The following is a 24,598-nucleotide window of genomic DNA, read 5'->3' as shown; positions in this document are numbered from 1 at the left end:
CCAATGCTGGTTTGGGAGCTAAGCCTCACACACCAGCAAAACAGTGCTTCCAAAACCATAGGCACGCTCCAGTAACCCACTATTAGTATCCGGACAATATATTCATTAACCACAAACAATTATATGTCTAAGTCTCATTTTAGCGATAAAGAATTTATTGTGGCAATTTAGAAAATCTCTGCATACCGCTCAAATGCTCCCGTTTTATTTCATGAACAGTCTGTGCATTTGGCTTATGATCATCTTTCACTGCATACTACCTTGTGCGAAGAGGACAGGGAATGACTTCAATACATCTATCCGTAAGCAGGCCAACCAATGAGGGCCATCACCACATGAATAGATTTTGTGTGGGGGATAATAAAAAAGGAGCAACTGCTTCTTAAAAACTAGTTTTTGCTGAATAAAAAGTTTGGTAGGTCATAGAGAGTGGGAGGTATGTTTTCATTAGTAGGGGATCCTTTTTAACTATTGGACCAGAAAAGGAAAAAGGAAACTGGCAGGAGAGAAAAGAGAAAGAAAAACACTCCATGATTGGGAAATCAACCACATGCAGGAAGCAGGAATCCTAAACCCATTACAGAGGAGTTTCTAAATCTATAGCCGATACCTGTGGCCATGTACTTCACTATATGGGCTCCAACTGTGGGAAGCTGATACTCCAATACCCTATTGAGCCAGACTGTAAAAGGGAGAAAGCAGAGATGAAGCTCTCCCATGCCTCCACCCCAGGAAAAAGGACAGAGATAACCCAGCCAACCAAGAGGGGGAGAAAAATAGGAACTTGTTAAAGAACCCTAACATCTCGTGACTATTCAACATACTGGTGGAGCAGGGATGATGGGGGGGAAGGTGTGTGTTAGAAGAGATATGCTGCCACTCGGTGGTGTTTGAGTAGGTCACACAAGTGGTCCGCTTCAGTGAACAAACTGAAAACCATTTACCTTTGTGGACTTTGGCCATCCATAAAAGGCTGCACGTCTTCTGCTAACAGGTACCACTGAACAGATCAGCTGTAAAATAGAGCACGTACAAGTCGGGAGCCCTAAGGGTTTGCATAAGCTACTGTGGGCAAGGACTGCTCCAAGAGGCTCTAACATCTGGGCTTTGGGGGTCCAACTGCCTGAAGGACAGACATTGCCTGCGCCCTGAAAGCATATCAGAAGTGACTGAGAAAGGGCCATTGCTGCAGACTACACAGACTAAAGGCAGCTTAAAAAACATGTGGTGCCTAGGGGAGGGAGCTCTACCAAAGTTGTAACCTTTACAAGTGGCATTACAGTCATTCACCAGAATGTATGAAACAAGGAGTTAAGAAGCAACCAGAATATTACCAAGTTACAATTCTCTCATTCCATTGCATAACTCCCCTCTTTATTCAGGGCTAATGGGAAGTGGTGAGCAGTGAATCATAAATGTGCAAGGGGAAATTAAGAGTTTTCATGATTTTAATAGAATCGAGCACAGAAACATACTGTGCAAAGAAAGGGCTTTGTAAATTAATAGCACATAGGAACTAATCAACAGCACATTCCTACAAGAGAAAAGAAACTTATTTTGCAAGTCTTCCTCACATGTGGCTTACACACTTCCCACCCCCCGCCCTTGTTAAGCTCTGCAAATAGCAGATGATTAGAATACCAATTGGTGCAAGATTTTAACATCTTCCCTTCAGCAAATTTCAGGCTCTAAGGCTTCGGCACTTTGAGTAGAATATTATGAACAGGGTACACAAAGCCATAGAAGCGTACTGCTGAAAGCGAGCCTCAGGAGAACTGGTGCTTCCCACTGCTTGGAGGAAAAACAACTATATATAGATCTTCTCTGACAGATGTTTGTCTACCCTGCTTTAAAAACCTCCAGTTCTGGGGATTCCGACACCTCCCCAGGTAGTCTGTTACTGTGCTTATTCTTAGTTGGACAGCTTTTTCCTAATATCTAACCTAAATCCCCATTGCTGAAAATGAATCTGATTTTCTTTCATACCCCATAGACATAGAAAACATCAGTCTTCAGTTACTCCCTCTATATCCAGTTTCTTACAAAATCAGAAGAGTGCAACTACCCTTTGTCTTTTTTCCAGAATAAACCAACTGAATTTCTTCTCTCTTTCCTTGCAAGTCATTCTTTCTAAACCTCTTGACATTTTTATTGTTCCATTCTGGACTCCCTTTGTCTACATCAGGTGTGTCAAATGTATGGTCCGTGGGCCAGATCCAGCCCACAGAGCCACTCTATCCAGGCAGCTGGGCTACAAGACAACCACTAGAAGTTGCTAAACAATCCAGGGCCCACGGACTCCAGTAGACATGGTAATTTGGCAGCAGGAGGGTAGGGGTGTGCAAAATGGGTCCTAGGCCAAATCTGAATCCAAATTGAATGAATTGGGGATTGTGATTCAATTCATTGATTTGGATCACTGTCCTGACTTGATTCGGCTGAATCCGAATCTGAAGATTCAATGCTGATTTAGAGAATCAGCGAGTTGACCATAGACGCAGCTTTTAATGTTTTCTCTACATACCTCAAGGTACCAGGCGTGGCTCATGCTGCAATGCTGAGGCAGATGGAGCATCCCCCTTTGTGCTCAGTGGTGGACCCAGAAGTAGACTGGAAGTATTTCCAGTCCACCGTCGAGCACATAAGGGACTGCCCCCGTACCCCCCTGGCTCAGCAATTGGCTGTGGGTGCACCCCGAGACCCAGGAGGTCCCTCATGTGCTCCACAGCAGACCCAGAAGAGGACCAGAAATGCTTCTTGTCCACTCCTGGTCTGCCACAGAGCATGCTGGGGACCCCCCACCCTCCCGTAGGATGCTCCATCTGCCCCAGTATCAGTGTTCACATCACAAGCCACCTGCTACCTTGAGGTATGTAGAAAAAAAACATTTAAAGCTGTGTCCAAATCATCGAACCTCTCAGAATTGATTCAGAAGGTTCCAATTCCATTTGGAGAGATTAAAAGGGTCTCCTGATTCAATTTGGATTTGGAGATTTGGCCACTGACTCAGACCGAATCTCCGCCAAATCGAGTCAGCAACCGAAGTACAGCCATATCTTAAATATAACACTTCTCTTAATATGCAAGGAATTCATTTTCGCTTTTAGGGTTTTTTCCCCCAAAGGCATCACTACTTCTTTCATTTGGGACCTACTGAAGTCCAGATATTTATCTGCAGTATTGTTATCTAGCCAGATAAAATTCCCCTTTGTGTCATTGTACTTTTGATTTCTTCTAAATGTAATACATTTGTCTTTGTCTGAAATCAGTAATCTGGAATTCACTACTCTCCCCAATTTATTAAAATCAATTTCAACTTGGATCCTGTCCCCCAAAGTGTTTGCAAACCCTCCCAGCTTGGTGTCATCCACAAACTTTATACCAGCATACATTAAATTCCTAATGAAGTTGTTAATGAAAACACTGTATAGTTCCAGTTCTTCTGCAACTGAAAATTTTAAGCAATGCCAGATCTAAGACAGAGCCATTCAGAGCCTACCAGTATGACCGTAAACATTTGGTAACTACTCTGATTGTGGTTGTGCACCTTGCACATCACTGAAGACAAAATTCCAAAACCCTTATCAGGTTTCAGGAAAAGTGGTTTGATAGCCATGACATTCCAACATGCAAGAGTTGCAATAAGAGGAAAGGGTACCAATAAAGGACAGTTTCTCAAATAGTTAATCATTTAAAGGTAAGAAAAGCTGATTTTTAACTAATTATAAAGTAAACTTTAACATGTATTGACTCAAAAACACAGTCCTGGGAATAAACTACTGGCATCTTAAATCTTGATTTTAAAATTTACCCTCTGCTGAAGTTTAACTCTGTTCACCATAGCTACTACACCTAATTACTTTCCCACCTAAGAGGTGTAGTAGAAGTCAGGCACCTGCTGTTGTGGTTCAGTGGTAGAATCCTCATCTGCCACATGAGAGACTTGGGTTCAATTCCTAGATGTGCATATAACTACAGCCATTTTGGCACCAAATGTCCAGACTCAGTCTGGCCTTTGGCTACTGTCTCAATGGTGCGACAGGAAGATGGAAGGTCTGGGCAGCCTCCACTCCTCTATACTCCTGCCTAGGTGCATGTGTAGAGGAAGGTCCTGGTGACCTCTCACACACCCCATGATCCAGAAGGATCCATGGTTGCCTACTACTACAAATCAGGCATTGATGCTGTACTTCACAGCATGCTAGGATACCACACCCATGTGAAGCCCTACCAACTTCAAATCAAGTTATGCACAGAAAGCCCAGGCAAAATGCATTTCAGGATCAGTCTGGTAAATGCTCTGAATTCTTCAACCAGAAAATGTTATGAATGTCATCTCTCTCTCCTCAATATTACCTTTCAGGGAACAGGCAGTCCCAAGTACTTAATACATATGCATACAATTTTCTCTTAAATTTCTCTGCCAGCACACTTACTGGCCGTGGTAGTGGCGATAGCCCCTGCACAGATAACAAGTGGTTCATTTCATTTTATTACTATGTTGAGAAGACTTTTCTGTGCCAGTTTTGACCGTGCTTAGGCTCACTGTTGGCTGAGTAGCCCTAGTTATACTAATGTATTCCCCATTATTACTTGCTCCGATTGAACCGCACAAATATTTACAACTATAGTAAATTTCAGGGTAAAAAAAAAATCTTGGTCCAGATTACAGTTAAAAGATTTTAACCATTTTACAACTCTCTTCCCCACATGCCAACTACATGACCATAAAAAGTCTTATTAAACTTTTAGTGACAGAGGTTTTATTTGGAGGGAAATTATAATTTTTTAATTTATATGGCACGAATTATATACAATACACTTTCCATGATAAGAATTATGCTGCTGCTCACAGAAAGGTATCAATTTTGAGATACATAATGCATAAGCTAAAATATACAAATCGGAGGTGGAGGTGAACCTAATGGTCCTTTGTTTATTACCTATAGATGTATTTCAAGGAATAATGATAATTTAATGTTCAAAAAAATTTTAACAAACTTCTAGTAAAGTTAATTGAAATATTTATAATACTATTCAGGTGTTGCACAGTTTGTCCAATATACAACCAAGGAAATGCACAGAACACAACACTTAATATGAAAAAAATCTATTGCACCCACAATTTAAAGGTTTCACTGCCTTTCTGGATGCTGCACTACTATATTTATATAAACATTTACAACACTTTAGTAAACACAAAGATTCTAAATGTAGTGCAGCATTATGGGGAACCCTTTTAACTCTTAAAATAAATGTTAAATGCCCATATACTGTGCCATTTATTCTAAACTGATGACTTGGATTATAAGCCATTATTCCTATTGTGAGTAACAAACATTTTCCCCGTGTTGAGAAGATTAGCATTCTACTCGTTATACATATTCTGTACACTCTGCACTGTAAAACTGTCTTTTGCTCAAATGCCACTTGTGGAATATTGCCTCAGTGCTTGTGACATTTGCTCTCGTGTTTTCTTCAATGTCCTGTTAAATAATCCTGCGTAGAGTCTGAAGCAAAAGAATCCGCATCTTCATTGTCAGAATCATCGCTACTGTCATCAGCAGCTGGCTCTCCTGTCAGTGCTATTCGAGCATAATCATCCGTGTCTATGGATTTGCAGAAGTGAATGGCATATTTCAGTTTTTCTTCTAATACCTGTTTACAAGAATATCTGGGAAGCTTCAGCAGAAAGAAGCATGTATATGACTCGGGAAGGAAGTGGTCTGGAGGATTGTATTTATCCAAAACCTGTCAAAGAAGCAGCATAAAGCATTTTTAGTTTCACCATTCAACACCTATGCATGAATAAATACCAAGATAAAAGCCTCTGGGATTCCTTAAAACAGGACATGTTAACATGCATTTACCCTGATGTAAAGACTTTTTGAAAGAAAATCTGTTATGCAAACAGACAAAAGAAATACTTTTCATTTGTTACAACAAAAATTAACCCATCTATATGGTATAAGACAGTAAGGGAACAAGCTAGAAAAAGTAAACCAATATAGTAAAATGCGAGTAAAAAATGTTTTAGTGCTAACACCATAGCTTCTGTGTAGGACACTAAAATATATACTAAGATTAACTGACCTTCAATTCAGATTTTCAGCAAATATCACTGAGAGATACAATCAACAAGGGAAGCAAGACAGTGAAAATCTTGAAACCAAAAAAAAAATTGCCTAAGACTGGAACAGCCTAACCACCAAAGCTGAAGCAAAAAACCAGAAAATTTAAAAGAACATTTGTTATCTATGCATTTCTACAGGATTCCAGTCCAGTACAAACTCTAAAATAAACTATTTGGGTGTCAATTTGGTGAAAATGCCACATTCCCAGGTCAGTCACCGTCCAGGCTTCATTACCAGGAGTGGCCTTTTTGATCTTACCTGAATAACAAAGTCCCTGCCCCTGAAATCTGCAATTGTTCTGGGTAGCCTTGTCCTACCCCATACAAAGCGGAGGAAGAGAGAACGTTCTGTATTAGAGAAGGATTCCATCACCTCCCAGAACCACTGTATCAAGGAGGCAGTTGGTTCAATTCCCTTATATGTTGCTACAGATTTCAGAAGATGAAGTGGGATATCTGGGCTTCCGCATACCTGGAAAATAAAGTAAGAAGAAATCATACAGAAAATTAGTTACCACCTCCTTTCTCTAAATATTTAAGCAGCTTACAATATTTACTAATTAAGGGTTACTTATTAACCCTTTGAACAGCGACAGCCAGATGTTGATTAGCATCCATTGTCTAGACCCTTTGATACTACTTGTAGCATTCATTCTTAATGCTTTACAATGATAAATGTAGTTAATACCCACAACGCCCTCAGGAAATAGTATCTCCCGCTTACACCTCAAAAAAACCCCACAACCCCCATGGTGTTGAATGAACAGCCTGCCTTTAAACCTGTGATCAGGCAGTGCCAGAGCTTATCAATTTCTAGCTGAGTCGCACACAATCCAAACACCACTATGTAACTGCATATCTAACAGAGTAACAGGACATATGTTTTCTATCCATTTCCCTTAGCTACAAATTTGCCATCTACTATAGTTAGACAGAGCACTGTTACTAATACTAGTACTACTGCTTTAAGATCAGTAACACTCATGTAAACAGCTCCATTTTACAAAGTCAATCCAACAGAAGTAGAAAACCAGAAAAGTTATACCATCGTTTCCAGTTCATATCCCGTAAAGAGTGAAAGAAGAGGAACTGGGACAACGCGAGCCATTCCTTCACGAACTGCTGCCACTTGTTCATCAAATTCATGAAGTCTGCAGAAAGTCATATAGATTGGAAATAAGTTTCAATGACCATGACTCCTAGTGATCCTATGAGTTGCATTGTAAATCAAGAGATCCTCAACCCATGCTGAAGCATTCATCACATCTTTACTAAACAACATGCGCTCAGGATAATCTCTTCAAACCAGGAGATGCCTAAAGCCAGTTCCCTAAATAAGAATATTAGGAACCTTAAAAAGCCACTGCCAAATTTTTAGAAAGCATCAAGCATCTTGTCTCCCCCTCTGCACTCCAATTTCATTGAGGCTGTTCAGCACTACTGAAGATTAAAGCCAATTTATCTGTGCAACTACAGAGGTAGAAGCCTAATTTGGACACTCAAGGTATAACATTTTTGACCCTGGATTTTAAGATTAGATTGGATTAAACGGGATTAGAATTAGAAAAAAATGGGAAGAGAGGGGGCTGTATATAAATTTCCAAATAGACTATGTTAAGAGGAAGCCAACTTGCAGATGGCATATAGATGTAAACAGCATATGTTCACAAGAAGGGTGAAATCAACCCCTGGCAAACCAAGATGCAAGAGACATTTTGGGTCACTAATGTCAGCTAAGAACAACCTCCTTCTCTCAACAATACACCTACCCTAATGTTAGGTGTTTAAAAAATGAAAATGTTGGCCTTAGATTCTAAAATTCTATTAGAAGACAGTTAAATGCGATTAGTATCAGATGTGCAGTTCCTTTCAGGTGCATGCAAGGTATTAAAGCCGTGGGAGTTATCTCCAAGGAGATAAGATGTATTTATAACATGACACCAGAAAATTCATGTAGTGTGCAAGAAACTACACTACTCATTTGTATATAGGCTCATTTGTATTTTGACTTCCCACCAATTCTAAAATTTGAGTAGAAGTATAATACAAACCTGTAGTTTATTGCCAGTCTTACATATTCAGCTCTATTATCCAGTGTAATATGGGTGTATTTGGAACTCAATTGGATGTCCTGACCACTTGCATTTGGAACTGTGAAGGGAAGACTCATGGCTTCAAACTCTTCAGAAGTAGCTTCATTGTCTCGAATGTACATGAGCCCAGGAATAAAATCTTTATCAACCTTTCAAAAGAAAAATAAGTAAGTCCATGAGCTACAAAGCAAACTATTCATTCACTCGTACAGGAGCATACTTTCATCAGGTTTTTTTCTACAGTAGAATGAAAAGACGCTAATCATACAAAGGTTCTGGCTCAATTACTCATTCTGAATACAACACAGCTGAGAGACTAAGTGCATGCGCAGTGCATGATATTTTATTAGGGTTTTTTTAGGATCTTTGTTCTAGTTCTCCAAACCCTGTATGAGAGAAAGAGGAAAAAGTACCTGCCAATAAACTAAATTATGCTGCTAAGAGTGGATTTAAAGAATATACATTGTCAGGGGTGTCAAACATGTGGTCAATGGGCTGGAGGTCCACAAAGGTCCTAGGAACTCTAGGGTGGGGCCTACCACCTAGGTCCAGGATATAAATCCCCCACTAAGAACGTGTGTCAACAGGTGGTGCAGGGATGGGGATGACCAAACAATGGCCATGTTAACTTCCATGTGCCACTGCTCGCCCCACCTGCCAGAGGCGAGTTTGGATCTGACCTGAGACAAACTCCATGATCTGGAGCTGGCCCAGGGACCAGATAAGTTTGACATGCTTGCACTGGATTGAACCCTTACAACAGCAAGCATCAAGGGAACAAGGAAAATGCAACCCAGCTGTCACAACGCAAATATGCATCTTCAGCTGGCCCTGTCATAGCTGAGGGCTTGGCTGCACCTTTTAACCCTCCTGAATCCAAGCGCAACCTCTCTGTAGCTGGCAGACCCTATCTCTTCACTCCCTCAAAAAAGAATTTCACAGTTCTCCCAATTTTAGAAGGCTCAACAGAAGCAACCATGGTTCTTTGAGTAGGATCAATTGTGAGCCCTGCAGGACTCTCCTTCGGGAGCTGAAAACATTGCACAAAAAGGAACACAGAACAGTCTTTTCAAAACAAAGCATTTTTACGCTTTGCTTCTGCTGTTGAGTTTAAACGAGAGCAAAGGGGTATTAACGCAGACCTCATTCTGCGAGTCAGGCAGTATCTGCATATATCCAGCTCTTGCCACCTTGAGCTCAGATTACTTAGTCGCATGGTCTTCACTTGCATTTTCCTGCCTAGAGGCCTCTTAAGGCTACAACATGCCAAATAAGGCCAGCCAGTCAGTCAACCACAGAGGTAAATATCAGAGAAACTGACACCCAGGACGTCAGAAAAAGTGTGCCCTTCCCTCCCAATTTTACCCTTTGATATCCTAACCAGCAACGTATCAGACAAACAATATTTAACACTCAAAATATTAGACATCTTTTAGGTACTTCAAGTTCATAAAAGAAAGCCAAGAAGTCAATTTTATTAGAGAACCTGAAAAATCTAGTAATAAGTTGCTGGAAAAGCTGCTAAGCCCAGTGAGCTGGCACATTATGCAGAGTAGCTTTGGCACTTCATGATCTCCTGGGTTAACTGAAGTTGGAAAGGAATTAATCTTGTAACACAAGATTTTGTTTATATATGGGGATATACATCTCAGTTATCTTCAGCTGGTTATATGCATTTTACAGATAAAAAAACCCAAGACAGAAGGATAATGCAATGCTCTCTGGGTCAGCCAAGATGCCCATGGCAGTGCCACCTTAAGTTTTAGTTCAATCCCAATACACTCTTTGCACTGTACCACAGAGCCCATCATAAAACTACTTCAAATCCAGTATTTCAATTTAATTCAAAACTACCAGCGTTCTTGCCTAGTCTCTTTCTAGAGAGACCAGAAACACGGATGCATACTTATAAAGAATTAGTGTTTAATAAAAGCGATACAGTACAATGTAACTAATACAGAAGATCATTCCTGCTGTAAAAAAAATACTTCTCTTAAAAGAGCAACTCAAAATATTTGCAAGAATTGCACATGACATTTTGACCCAACTTCTCAAGAAAACATTTTCTTAAACCATTTCTACCATACCCTTAAGCAACAGCTTTCAAATCGAATTGCAGAAATGTTCAGGCTACAAAATTTAGTTTAACTCTGAAATAAACACTTGAATTTAAAGTTTTAACCATAAGCAAAAAAGTAGGCCTTCGCAAGACCTCTTGGTTAAAAAGATGACTCAGAATGTCACATTTATCCCCAGTAGAGAAGTCAGTCACATGCAGAAAAGCAGCAGTAGTTTCCTCTCCCACTTTCTCCAAATTAGTTCTATAACTAAAACTTTTACAATTACCTCACTAAGATCAGCAATAGTCAGGTTCATTCCTGCTAGCTGCTTCCACACTGGTTCGGCCAGGTTGAGGCTTAGAGGGCTTCCAGTACGGATAGCAATGCCCAGCAGCACACCTGGAAGATTTAAAAATACAAAAAAATATATCTTTTTTTGGATTACACACATTACACAATAAAAGTCTGGGTAATAGGAGTGCCGCTGGGAAATTTACCCAGGAAACGAAACATGTTCATATGTAAAACAGACTTGGCTGCAGGGTTTAACAGGAAACAATCTCTATTTGCCCCAGATTCATCTCTTCCATTAGGTGTCACAATGAGGAGAGGGGTCAGGCCATTCTGAAGCTCTTCACACATTTCTGCAATGGATTCACTGTAACCTCCACCACAGTCATCCACAGATTCACCTTGCAAAAGGAAAAGTAGATCAATCCAAAATGTTTCTAAATGCAGTTTAGAGTAAGGTAACTAAAGATCCTTTCTTCAATATGCTTAGAAAACAACTGCATACTAAAAAGCTACATTGTCATATATCAGTTTATGATAAAATGCATCTAAAATTCTGGTTCTCATTTAAACAGTTTCCTCCTTGACAAACATGAATATATGCAGCAAGACTATGAGCAGTTCTCTGAGAGACCATGCAAAGCCAAATGTTTGGTTACTCTAAAGCATGCATGTACAGTCTGCTATATTGAATGAATGAATAGAACAAAAAGAAAAGGTTATTTTCTTTATTCAGCATGGGCTGTGAAACTGGACACTGAACAATTAGTCTTCTTTTAGGTAGTATTGTATTTTGATATTTTAGAAAAATGCTTGTTAAACTTCTCTTAATGACAATATGTACTACATTATAACATGCCAAAAAAAGGATGCCAAGGAAATTTTGTGAAACTTAAGATGCCTAGGTGAAATTTTAACACATTAAACTTTGAGTTAAACATCAACAGAATTAGGGCTAGCTACAGACATTCAAAAAGCCCAAGGCAAAACTGATATGTGGGTTCTGCACATTCGCTTTTAGTTGTGTTGGTTGGAGGCAGGAGAGAAGGGGGTACAAAAATTAGACCAGGTTCTAACATTAAGTAATGTTGGATTTAGCAATAGATTGTTTTCTTTGGTATTTAAAATAGATTTATGGAAATATTTCTACTGATCTTTGGTTTTATAAAAAACCAAAATATGGATTCTGAGCTTCTTAGAATGTGATCTTTTCATTTCCTAGATTTCAAACATTTTCTCTCCCTCCCCTCCATATCTCCTCCTACTTTTATATCCCCCCAAAAAGAAAATGAATACGGTTATGAGAAAAATAGGACGGGGGGGAAGAGGGGATTAAAATTCTTACCAACAAACTTGACTTTCCAAACACGATGAGGTAGAAGAAGGCTATCTGGACTAAACGAACTCATTTTAGCACACATTTGACCAAACACTGACTTTGTGCCATCAGGACCAGCCAATCCTCCTTTACTCCTGGAGCGTTTTACCTGACAAATCAGTAAGTACACATTATAACATGCCTGTAAGAGGATACTGTAGCTGGCATGTCTGTGTAGATACAACCATAACATTAATGTCTGCCAGGCACATTAACAATGCTCAATATTGTACTTGAACAAAATGACTATTTAGGCCAAGGAATTTACACACTGTACATGATATATGCAGACTGAAGGGCCACATTTCTGTTTTTAGGAAGAGTGAGGGTGTAGCAGTGATGGTCCAGAAATTATGCAAAAGGGAAGGATTTCTTAGGGTGGTATCTTTTACTGGACCAACTATACAGATGGGATAATAAAAGCTGGACAAGGTTTCAAATGCAGACATTCTTTGTCAGGTCTTTCTAGGAATGTAGAAGTGCCTTCCTCTTCCCTCCTGGCCTGCCAGGCATTTAACAGCATATATTCTTGTTGCTCCTTTCCCCTAGCTACAAGTAGGAAGAGTCAATTTAAAGCTCAGGGTTACCTGGCTGTACTGTAGTTCTACTGTAGATTTTCCCAATCTTATACTTTCTGATCCATCAGCTAGGAGGTAGAAGTGAGGATTATGGGGGAAAAATTAAACTACTTTAAACCTTAGGATGCTCATTAGCAGACTGCAGAAGTACTACTACTTATTTGAAGACAGGAGAAAATCTGAACACACAAGTACACAAAGTGACTGGTTCCAGGCTGGGGCAGCCGCTGTGGTTGAGCTCCAGCTAACAATAAAAGTGCTATTCTTGCTCAGAAATATACATGGCTAGTACTGCATCCATTCCCCCTCTCCCTGCACCTCCCAGACCCTGTGCTAGCACTGGGAAGGACAGAAGTGGCAGTAGGGTGTAGTACAGAAACAGCAGCTGGAAACCTGGTATGTTGAGCAGCAAAAAAAAGTTACAAATATTTGATAGCAAAAAGGGTGATATCTCCCCCAGCAACAGCATACCTCCAGCCACTGCTTCTGTACCATGCACCTTTGCTTCTCTGCCCTCATCACTGTTGCAGCCACAGCTAAATCAGAAAAAGTGCATACAGAGGGGGGAACAGGGGACAGGTGCCCCCCCCTTCTGCTTCAGGCAGCACCCAGGAATGCAACCCTATTCATCCACCCATCCCTCCTTATACTACCACTCTTGCTGATTCTGCTTGTGATTCTGATTTCTGAAATCATCACTGTTCCTGATAATCTGTGGTTTAGGCCCTTGAGTCTGCACGTAAAAGACTGCTGAGTAATACACAGAGCAATTAACCCAGATGTCTTCACACAAGAGTACCAATGTTCCTTGACAGAAAATTGGGAGTCATCAAGATGATGCAGTGCAAAAGATCTTATACCAAAATTCAGTTCACATATTTAGTGGGGTGTGTAGCTGGTGTACTTACACCTAGGCCATTAATTGAACAGTACTGTAACACCTAGAATATCTTTCTTGTCATAGTAGAAGCCTTGTATTAAAGGAGATTCATTGCATTAACAAATGGATATGAAGAACACTAATGTTGAGGTAAGCCACTGTAAACACTGTCCTTGATTACACGTTCTGGGGGTTCCCAACCTCCCCTTCTCCATATTAAGTTTTTTAACAAAAAAAAACACTCTGGTATACAGCTAAACAGTAACAGAGGAAATACTTGGCAGTTGGAAAGACAAGGCAGCAGCTTTGAGCAGATTTCACTAAGTTTTTGCACAAAGTAGTTTCATTATGTTCATTATGTTGCATTATGTTTGATGAAATAACTGAAAACATTTTTTTATCACTGTTACCATCTACTAAGTTCTGATCAGTTTAACTATTCACTGGCAATCAGATTAGTTAAAAGGAGTGGAAGCAACCTGCATTAAGGAATAAATTTTTAAATCATGTGACGTTTAAGAAGATTGCAGGCAGATAAAGAGCCCTTTTTCCAGGCTCACTTTCCTGGGGTGGTCTGAATAGGATACAAACATATTAGTTAGGCTGGTGAAGTTTCATTCACAGGTTTTTGATTAAGAGCATGGATATCAACTTATTCATACTTCCCCCCCCTCAGGATAACTAAAAAGGACCTATGGCACTTAATAAAAAGGCTCTAAAAATCCCAAATGAGTTGTATAAAAATATTTAAGGGAAGCAGAGAAGATATGTGGAAACAGCCATGAAAACCAGTAATTACGTTTAGACTAAAGAAAAGACACATGAAGAGCAGCATACAAAGAAAATCCCACTGATTAAGGAGGAAATATGAACAGAGAAGTGTTCATGGACATAGAATCTGAACCAGGTTCTGAGGTGCTATAGACAGAAGGGAGATGAGGAATGAAGGTGAGGCTGGAGGAGGAGCACTAAGTTAATGGATTCTGTACCTACTACATTTTAAACTTATCCTAGCCTCAGTTAACTCCAAACTTATCCAAAACATTTAATAGGTGACAATTATAACCCACAAGTACCTATACGAAAAATAAAAGAAATTTCTAATAGCAAAGAGCTTTTGAGCAGAAAAAGGCATCATGAAATCCAGCACCTGGAAACTAAAGTTATATTAAAAAATAAAAAACTTTCGCCAGGGGGATTCCAGAGAAAGAAAAAAATGGGACAGCCAGCACCCCGAGCTTACCTCAGCATGCAGCAACTCCAGGAAGAGTGTGGCCAGAATACCATGGCACTTCTGGAGCTGCTTGAAGCTCCAGACTGGTGGATAAAGCCAGCTGGAAAGTACTTCCAGCCCGAGAGGGGCACAGCAGCAGTGGGTAGCTGGAGCAACAGGCTGAAGTGCCTCCTGGCAAAAAGAGCCAAGAGACTGCTGCCAAGCAGTTTGCCCAGCCAAAGCAGCGAAGTGCTTAAAGGAGCACCACTTCAGGCAGGACCTGGGATGGAAGTGATCGGGAACCTGGTAATTGCCAATGACTTGGAGACATCAGGAGCAACTACAGGTCAGAGAGACCCTGGGTGGAGGCAGACGAAGCATAGGGTCAAGTGCCAAGACCAAACAGCCCCCATATATGCTCAGGGCAGTATAAAATACCTGATTTGGAAGAGCCCAGATGGGGAAAAAAATTTGGAGTTGATGTGGCCAACTGGCACCTGCCTCTCCCTATGGTCTATTTGCTTGATTTCAAAGCCTCTGGGCTCAGGACTGAGTTTTTCAAAGGCTGTACTGCTTAATAAATAGCTGAAGCTTAACAGGAACTAGGCCCTAATCAAGCCAAGGCCAGCCAAGAAGGTGGCTGCTGCATGGTGTATATAGAAACACAGGCTATTAGAATCATCAGAGACCTCAGCTAAGACCTCTCCCTGTGGGAGTCTGGATGTGGTTAGGGTGGGGTAAAGGGGAAGTTCGGAGCCCTACGAAGTGAAAAGGGGAAGAGACTGGAAGGTAACATATGGGAAACTGCCTCCCATAATTTACCATCAAAATCGTGGCAGGAGAGAAACTATAACACCTTAGTCCAGGCTCCATCCTGTCAAGCCGGTAGGGTGGAGATCCCTGGGTTGGGGTCATAAGCCTTACAATGGCACAAGAGAACGAGTAGCCTCACCCCCTGCTGCTGCTTTCCATACTGCACCAGTGGGGTGGGGAACACAAATTTCAGGCACCTGCCCAATAATTAGATTTATACATGGAAAATCATAATAAATATTATAGCAAATTATAATTTTCCATTTATAGAATCTAATTACTGGATGGTCATCATAAATTCAAAGTAATCTTGGATTCAGGTCAATACAGTAATTCAGCTATGGGATGGCAACTGTCTTGTTTGTTCAAGTCTATGAATCTATGACACCCTGTACTACCACTACTAGGAAAATGGCACTTTGCTACTACTACCTATCTGGTTCTGGACCAGATTTAAGTATCACACTTCAGAGAATCCTTTACTAATCCACTTAAACGAAGAGAGGTAGTTACCTCATTGGAGTTATAGATATATTGGCAATGACTGTTAAAATGGTAATTTGAGTTAAGAGAAGGAAAAAGTAGGGAGGAAAAAAAAGTGGCAGGTACGCTTTTACCTTAAACTTCACAAACAAATTCAAACTACAATATTTTCGTATATTGCATTGTCAAGAAACCTCTTAAGTATCTACAGAGGGCTTCTTGCTATGCTGAAAGAACAGACCATGGAATTTAGTCAAAATAGGATCTGTCTGAGTTAATCAGAAGTCAGAATTTCTCAAAAGTGAAACTTCCTTTTTACTATCCCAAGTACCATAAATACTGGAAAGAGAAAAAGCAAAATTGATACAAAAGTTTAAGTTAAGCCATGCCGTGCTGTTCAATGATCCAGAAATGCTTGTGGAAAAGGCATGTCTGGCCTAAGGCTTTACTTTACATTCTTCAACATCAAAAAATCCTCTCACAGTAACCACTACCACTGTCAACGTGACCCCATGTGATATGCAACAAAGATCAAGAGTTTAACATCCTGATCCTTAACTATACTTGGGGCATTTTAGAGTGTTGTCAGTCACGTAAGCAAAATCAGGATAAACTCATGTGATGATGTATAAGGTGTATAAATAATATTTTATGTGAGTTACAATGTCTTAACTCCTTGGGTCTGTTTATGTTTTTTGTCAAACCTCTTGCCAGTTACAACCCAAACTTAGTTTTGGTTTCCAGAGGTACTGTCTCAAAATCAACTACAAAGTGATTTAAAATATTAGGAGAGAAGTGCACCAATCTGCAACATGTAATTCTGCCTTATGTTTTTGTTGGGCTAGCTTTTTGGTATGAATTCACCCCTAAGACTGTAGAGAATAGGGATATACAAAGTAAGAAATTGCAGGACTTAGAGCAGTGATTCTCAAACAAGGTGCTGTGGCAGCCTGGAGTACCACTAGATCTTCTGAAGGTGTGAGGAGATAAGCAAGATGTGAGAAGATAACAGGCTCAAGTTTACCCCTGTCTAGCCAATTCCCCACTCCCACAACCCAGCCCCTCTGCCAGGATGTAAGTACCGCCATATATAGTTTTTGAAACTGAACTGAGTTGGAAGCATCATCTCTCAAGTCCAAAAAAAGGGTTGAGAACCACTGACAAAGAATTTGGAGCCCTGGGGTCTGTAGGCACACGTTACGCTCAAAACTTTAGCCAAGTTACCTGTATTCTGTTGAGTTCTACAACTGGACCATGCTGACGATCTCTCACCATAGTTGCTTGTACAACCTTTCTGAATGCTGCCTCCTAAAAAAAATTAAAATAATTAAACAATATTAAAACGCAATTCTGAATCTGTGAGCATTTCATTTCTAACCATATGATTAAATCAATTCAAGGAAGAGGGAGCCTCTAAAGATTACATATGCAGATTTACCAAAGAATGAAACTCCTCATATCTAGCTGACTTAACCTTCAGAAAATTTCTATCAAGAACAGCCACGAATAGCTTTTGCTGAATTTGCCCCAACATGGGGGCAAACTCAATCTAGCCCTAACTACATCAGATAAATTGTCCCCACATAGGGTTTAACTATCACAAATGCACATTCTTCTTCTTACCAAAGCACCAACAAAACCCTGTTTTTTCTTGGGCCTGTTCCTCAGGAAAAAACAGTAAGAGAATGCAGAGTATTTTTGCAATGCTAGAAGTTGTCATTCATGCTAGCATTACGGACATTTGAAATAACCAGAATACTAGAGCTAAATCAGATTGCTTGATTCACTTTGATCTCTGGCAGATGTTACACTTAAGATGTGATTAACCAGTTAATTACGTCTTAAAACAGTAACTTGGCCAGACATTCAGGCAAGTCATGGCATGATAAAACATAAAATAAGGCACAAAATTATTCCACAAAGCGTGGAAATTTTGTGGCTGGTTTCCATTGCGTCTTACACTGAATGTGTGGCAGGGTCCCCCCACCATGTAGCCTGATGTTGACGGCGTGATAGGGATCTGGAAGCAGCCCCAGTGTCATCCCAGGGCTGGGACCCACAATTAGCTGATTGACAATTTCAGCCCCAAAGCCACTCCAGAGTCTTAAACGCACTCCGCTGGGGGCTGACACCAACAACCAACTGACTGCCAGTTTCAGCCCAGGGAAAGCACCAGGCAACCTGGCTCTCTGCTAGCCAGTGCAAGGCGAGCCCAGCAATAATGGCAATCCTGGGCTTCCCTTGTACTAGCAAGAAATGGTGCAGTTGGTATCCAATCCTTGATCCCAAAGACACACACCCTACCATGCACATATTGGGACTGGGGAACAGATCCCATGAAGGGAACATGTGCCAAAGGGCCCTGAAATCTTTGACTTGAACACAACGTTATTATGTTGTTGTTTGTTTTTAATGGTAGGTAGCCAACATGAAAGGTGCTGTATATATACAGACTAATACTTATTCACTAAAAATAAAGACGAATGTTTTGAGAGGGAAAAAATCTAAGAATAAAAAATTAGAAAGCAGAAGTAACTATGCAAGTTTGTCCTGCTTTTTCCAACTGCTGAATCTCTAAATACCACTGACTTTACTGAAATTTGCAAATACTTAGCATCTTTGAATATCTAAGAATGTTTTAGATGCCTACATGTGGATATAGGAAGTTAACTTCAACATCAAGGTTTCATAATTTCCCCATAAATGTGTGTTTTGAATCACGTTCTACATGTAAATCCTTTCCACAATACTTTTGCAAAATGAGCTCAGACCAATATTAACAACATGCTGTCTCTGCCAATCTATTCATGAATCTACCATAGTTTCTAGCATAACTAGCTATTAATGGCAGTAAAATAAGGAAGGGCTAAGAACAGACAGGTGGCAATTATCTCTTTATCTTCCAATCTGAGTTAAGAAGGAAAATGACAGCTCCAAGAGGATAAGGCTTCTGCTTTTAAAAATCTATGTTACAACAAGAAAATGGCTCCCAATGGGCAGAACAGGTGGTTAAGGGTGGGTGAAGGAGCTGTCACCAAGTTTTATAAAACCAATTAGTGCATTCTTCTACAGGATAATGGTAAAATTTTACAGACAACATAAAAATAGCTTCTTTAAACTCATATAAAAAGCTCAGTCTCTTGCACAAAAAGACAGCTTGCACAAAAAAAAAAAAAAATCTTTCCCCCACTACACATTTTCTCTGGTGTATGTAGGAAGAGGTTTCTTGAAACAATATGTTAAAGAACAAAACTTAAGATATACCATTTTGTTATAGCACAAGGTACAACTCCAAAAGGAAGGACAGGAGCTAACTCCTTCCATCTTTCAGAGCTACAGGGGAACAACTCCTAACTTCAAAATTTTATGCAGGTGTGTGGAGAATTCTACCCGCCTATACGTGAAGAATGGTGGGTGGAACAATTTTTCTTTCCTTTTCTTAAGTCACTGCTGCATATTATTATCCCATACTTTTATTTTTATTTTTTTTTAGTCTACAGGATGAACTAGCTATAGGTGAAGAAAAATAGTGTTTACACAAAGGACAAAGGCCATAAATATGTTTCCCATCCTTTCCTCTTTCAGCTTACTTTAGGAGGCATTTATACACTCTCACATCTATCAGTCACGTATCACCATAGTATTCAAGCATCTGATAGCATCGCAGTTACTTCCAGGCATTTTAACGCTAGTCTAACGACGGTCAATTTAAGAAGGCCCTAGAAGTCAGCTGTACAACAGCTCAGTAGCAGAATCCTGGGGACTTTAAGGGGTCCAAAGCAGGAAGATTGTTGAGAAAAGGTTTTCATTAGCTCCTCTGTGCACTTTCTTGCCCCATGGCAAATGGAAGCTACTCTGTGGTAATTAACCCTTTCGTTGATATAAAATGCCATACCATAGCTTCCACAAGGTACAAATAGCTATGGTGACAAAAGTAATATACAAATAAGCACTCCCATGCCTTTATCCCTCAGTAAGTTTACTGTCAGGCAGGGTGTACTGTCAGTTTACTATCAGGTAGGACAGGGTAGCACCTTAGAAACTAAGTAGGTCAGACTTCAAAGGCAAGAGCCTACCTCATCACTTGAATTCTGCCTGTGACAGCACAGATTATGTAGAAGGTTTATTTTTGTGTATATATTTTTTTAAACCAATGCAGTAACTTTGCAGTCTTTCATCAAATTAACCTTTGTTCTTACTTAGCAATAATTATACTCAAAATGGATCAAAGTTTGGCCTTCGGATATATATGTAAAATTTCCACCAAAGTCTAGAGTAGGGATTTTCAAGGGGGGTATGCATACCCCTTGGGGTACTTGGGATGGCCTTGGGGGTGGGGGGGTGGCTAGTCAGTGCAGGACCTCCCCCACCCTGGCTTGTCTGGCTGCCAGGGGACTCCTCCTGCCTTCTCAACTGGCCACCAGGGGTACACTGACCCAAAAAAGCTGAAAAACCCTGGTCTAAAGGAATTGTGCATGCTTATCTCAAGGCAGCATCCAGCCTGCTGGCCAGAAAAAGAAAAGAACAGTTGTCTGTAAAGGGTTATCAACCTTTGTTATAATACAGGCAAGGAAAGGGTCTATCATGGCAATAAAAAGCGATCAGATCTGAGACTGTCCACAAAATTGAAGGCCTTACAGAGGCAATTCATTAGGACAAGAATTAACAATATCCTGAATCAGACTCAAGTAACAGTTTTGCAATCATGTTAAAAGCCTTTTATGTTAGCATTCATTTTAAATTCAATTGCAATCTTCAAGAATTATAGTTAATTGAGGTAATCAGGCTTTCCCCTTGACTGCAGAATTCTGTGTTTCTATTAACATGCAGAAATTCTTAAATACCCTGCTCATGTCCTATTCTGACTAATCACACACTGAACTGTTACTGCATACTCCTGTAGTATCAATCAGCAATATACCAAGTCCCTGCTTCTGAAATTCTCCATCTTATTTTATTTCCCCTCCCTCTACAACCAAGTAATTTTAACTAAACACTCAGAAAAAATTCAACTGCATGACAACAGAAGACTTAAATTATAAAACAAATTAACACATTAACAACTTTCCCATTTCTATATGCTTAAGAAAATTCAAATTTTGCCTCCTCTTTGTGAAAATATGACACCCATTAAAATGTACGGATTATTCACATACATAAGCAGAAACTTACACTGTATATGGCAGCTGTAACTAAATGAAAATAATTTATGATATTCTTTAATATAGATCTTGATAAATACCTTTCCCTGTGATATCAAAATCCCCCGTAAAGTATCAAACCCAACAGAGGGTCCTTGGCCAGTTTCATCGAGTCGTCCTTCAAGATCAAACATCGGAATGCAAGGACAAAAGAGCTCAGAGATATGATGTAGTAACAGCAGTCTGTTTCTTAATGCAATTATTGGTATTTCCTGTAGATGGTTGTACTCCATAGGAACCTATAATAAAAATAATCATTTTGTTTTAATATTAAATGTATTTATTTGGTATAATACATATCCTGCACACATGAACTAATAATAATTTATTCAGAAATACAAGATTTGAGCTTAATAAAGTATTTACTTATTAGTACCATCAGAACAAAAAAAAGGATATAAAATCACTTGTACGTAAAAAATGCATCAATGAGGTCTCTAAAATGAAAATATCTTTGAGGGTTATATGTGGCTTGCTACATGAGTCATTGATCTTTCTTACACTTCAGATTTTAAAAGTACTTCTGTAGGAGACTTTCTGAACTTTTATTCCTGAAATTAGCATGTGTAAGCAAAAAGAACAGCAGAATAACCTAACAGTGAAATAAAAAGTGAAAGCAAGAAAGCATTCAAAAAGTACTCTTTCAAGATTTTCAAGGTAAGTTGAATCTGAATTCCTTTCAGGTTTTTAACTGAATCCTTGTTTTTTTTAAACTATTACCATAAAGAACAGAGGTCTTCCTCTTCCTAAAATGGAGGAAGGAGCCCTACAGTTGAGCATGGGAGGAGTAACAAGGTGATCAAGAAAATAAACACTCAATTAAAGGCTTAGCCCACAGTTAAAACTAAAATAAAACGTGTTCAACATCAACCTAACAACATCAACATAAACAAGTGCATGAACTAAACTGTGAACTCTGACTTTAAACAAAGCAAAAATCATACCTGTGTAGGGAGTTTCCCAGCATTGGCAGGTTTACTGGTGGACCAGGCCAAAGTATGTGCTGAGCCACAAGCCACTCGGTTTATCTTTTTACCCTGAAGTGCTGCAACCAATCGGGGTCTCTGGATAGCATTAGTTGTCCCATCACCAAGTTGCCCCTCATCATTATCTCCCCATGTATACACTTCACCTAAAACCAACAACAACGTTGACTGTCCTCAGTGAAGAGAACGATTAACTTATTGCTTCTCACTAAGCTCTCTGGGGTAGGGTCCGTCTCTTTGCTTTGTTTCTGTAGCACTAAACCAATGGGGTTCTGGTTCCTGGCACTATGTTAATAATGAAGTCATGTTCATTAACCACAAGGGCAACACTTAACTGGAGCCCCACTGTACAGCACCTAGGAAAAAGACATTCACTAACCCCAAGGAATCTGTACACTCTTAAAACAACAAGTAGATGTAATAAGAGAAAATGAAGAAACAGGATAAGGCCACACTTAAGTTGCAGAAGACTTGATGTTAAAAAAGGGAAAAAAAAACATTTAGTATACTATACCAGAAAAATTCTCAATAATGAAGCCTATTATAGTAGATGGCACTCAAATGGAGGCCTACAACAGAAAACCACTGGGAAAGATGAAACGTTACAGCTAACTCATTACAAATAAGCCACCCCGTATATCTATTATGCAGTACTTCAACAGGACCTATAATTTTTTAGCCTTTTGTTTTTCAGTCCTCCTAATTAAATACAGAAACACATCTATTGCAAGGGACATTCAATATCCCATGCTACTCTAAGCAGCAATGGCCATTTGTGTTTCTATGCTTCATTTAGCAAGTTAAATATCTCAGCAAGTAAGGTCAATAGACCTTCTAAAAAGGCTTAGTGCATTCATAAAAGCATAGTGGCTAAACCAATTTGCTATCACTTTTAAAGCTGTTCTTCTTTGAAACTTATAAAAAGTACATTTTGAAACAAAGCTGACTGAAAAGCTCAAAATAAACATGTACTTTTAAATTACGTACATCAGCATGAACCATGGCTTTCTGTCTGAACATGCAAAATGTGTATGAACAAAGAGAAAGCAGGTTGTAACCCAATAAAGCATCATCCTAATACATTTAGATGAGGCGTAGGCAAAATGCGGCCCGTGGGCCGGACGCAGCCCACCAAGCCACTCTTTCCGGCCCATGGTGCCACTAAAAATTTTAGAAAATTAATATTTAGCTGCCCCTGGCTTCCTGTCATGCAGCCCTTGATGGCTTGCCAAAACTCAGTTAGCAGCCCTCCACCCAAAATAACTGCCCACCCCTGATCTAGACTTATCTTCAAAATAAAGTGCTCCTTTTTTTAAAAACAAAGAACTACACAATTTTTTGTTCTATATACCATCTTCAGTGCAACAGACGCAGTGCAAAGAGCCAGTAGCAATTGCAATGACTTTCTTTCCTTGAAGCCCCTGTACTTGTCGAGGTCTTCTAACATGGTCATCAGATCCATGGCCCAGTCTGTGATAATCTCCTTTGCCCCTACACAGAGAAGGTATCTTATTATCTGTACATATTTAGAATGTTTCCTCCCCCTTCACATCACAAACTTATATAAGGACTTTTACAAACTCTGTAACTTAGTAACAATTACTACAGAATCACAGAAAAGTAGGGCTAGAAGTAGGGTGGCCACTGACACATCCCCAGAATACCCGACAGCTCCTTGGTGAGGAGTGTCCCCACCCTCCAAAATCAGCGGTAAGGGGCAGGGCCACAAGGCCCCTTGGCCAATGAGCAGCGAGGGGTGGGGCCACAACCTCCCTTCATCCCTCCCTCCCTGGCTGGCTCAGAACTCCGCTCCTCCTGGCTGTGTACCGCCTTACCGCTAAGCACTTCCAATAGAATCATGAGGACAAATGATGCATCAATGAATAAACTGAAAAATAGGACTTGTTGCTGTCCGTTCCTGGTTCAAGAACAGACAGGGTACAAAGGGTTTAAAAACAGAACACTGGTATAGAACAGGACCATCGGCCGTCCTAGCTTGAAGGGACCTCGGGAGGTAGTCTAGTCCAACTCCCTGCTCAGTGCTGGATCATCCTTGAGCTTAGTCAAGTGTTTGTTTAACTATACTTTGCCTCTAAGGTAAGAAAAACTTCAAAAGCTGCCCTTGCTAAGTAGACTGGAAAAAAGTTAATACAACAGTATTAACAAATATAGGCCAAATATGTATTCATCATCAAATAATTTTGTCCCACACAAAATGTTTAGATATTGAGCAGAACCAACAGAGCTCTTTCTCCAAATGTCAAATACGAGACAGAAGAGAAAGCATTTTTAACTCCTACTGTATTAATCTGCATTTTGCTGATACAATCATTAAGAGTTTTTTGGTATATAAACTATACATAAATGCCCAATACAGATATGCATTAAAAACACTGCAATGCTATCCAAATGACAAACTGTGTATATCATGCAACTTTTCCCAAACAAACCTAACCTTCCCAAGTACATTTCTTTTCTAAACTTACACT

At 39.8% G+C, this 24,598-nt stretch overlaps 1 protein-coding gene across 3 annotated transcripts in view; it reads right to left on the bottom strand.

Moving 5' to 3' along the window:
• Positions 1-4,746: 4,746 nt before the first annotated feature.
• HERC2 (HECT and RLD domain containing E3 ubiquitin protein ligase 2) overlaps positions 4,747-24,598 on the bottom strand; it is a 187,774-nt gene continuing 167,922 nt past the window's right edge. For all 3 annotated transcript variants that reach the window (XM_090064853.1, XM_090064869.1, XM_090064860.1), the window contains 11 exons: positions 23,461-23,600; positions 22,068-22,255; positions 21,165-21,362; positions 17,147-17,230; positions 11,923-12,064; positions 10,784-10,978; positions 10,573-10,685; positions 8,185-8,375; positions 7,179-7,284; positions 6,393-6,605; positions 4,747-5,751 (listed from right to left, as the gene is read on the bottom strand). In XM_090064853.1, coding sequence (XP_089920979.1) covers positions 5,479-5,751; positions 6,393-6,605; positions 7,179-7,284; positions 8,185-8,375; positions 10,573-10,685; positions 10,784-10,978; positions 11,923-12,064; positions 17,147-17,230; positions 21,165-21,362; positions 22,068-22,255; positions 23,461-23,600 — 1,843 coding nt within the window. In that variant the 3' untranslated portion in view covers positions 4,747-5,478. The remainder of the gene's footprint in view (positions 5,752-6,392; positions 6,606-7,178; positions 7,285-8,184; positions 8,376-10,572; positions 10,686-10,783; positions 10,979-11,922; positions 12,065-17,146; positions 17,231-21,164; positions 21,363-22,067; positions 22,256-23,460; positions 23,601-24,598) is intronic.

This window comes from Crocodylus siamensis, chromosome 1 (genome assembly GCF_052110815.1).
Source record: "Crocodylus siamensis isolate JL-2025a chromosome 1, ASM5211081v1, whole genome shotgun sequence".
Lineage (NCBI taxonomy): Eukaryota > Metazoa > Chordata > Crocodylia > Crocodylidae > Crocodylus > Crocodylus siamensis.
The sequence above is the reverse complement of the archived record's forward strand: the minus strand, read 5'-3'. Positions and strand labels throughout refer to the sequence as shown.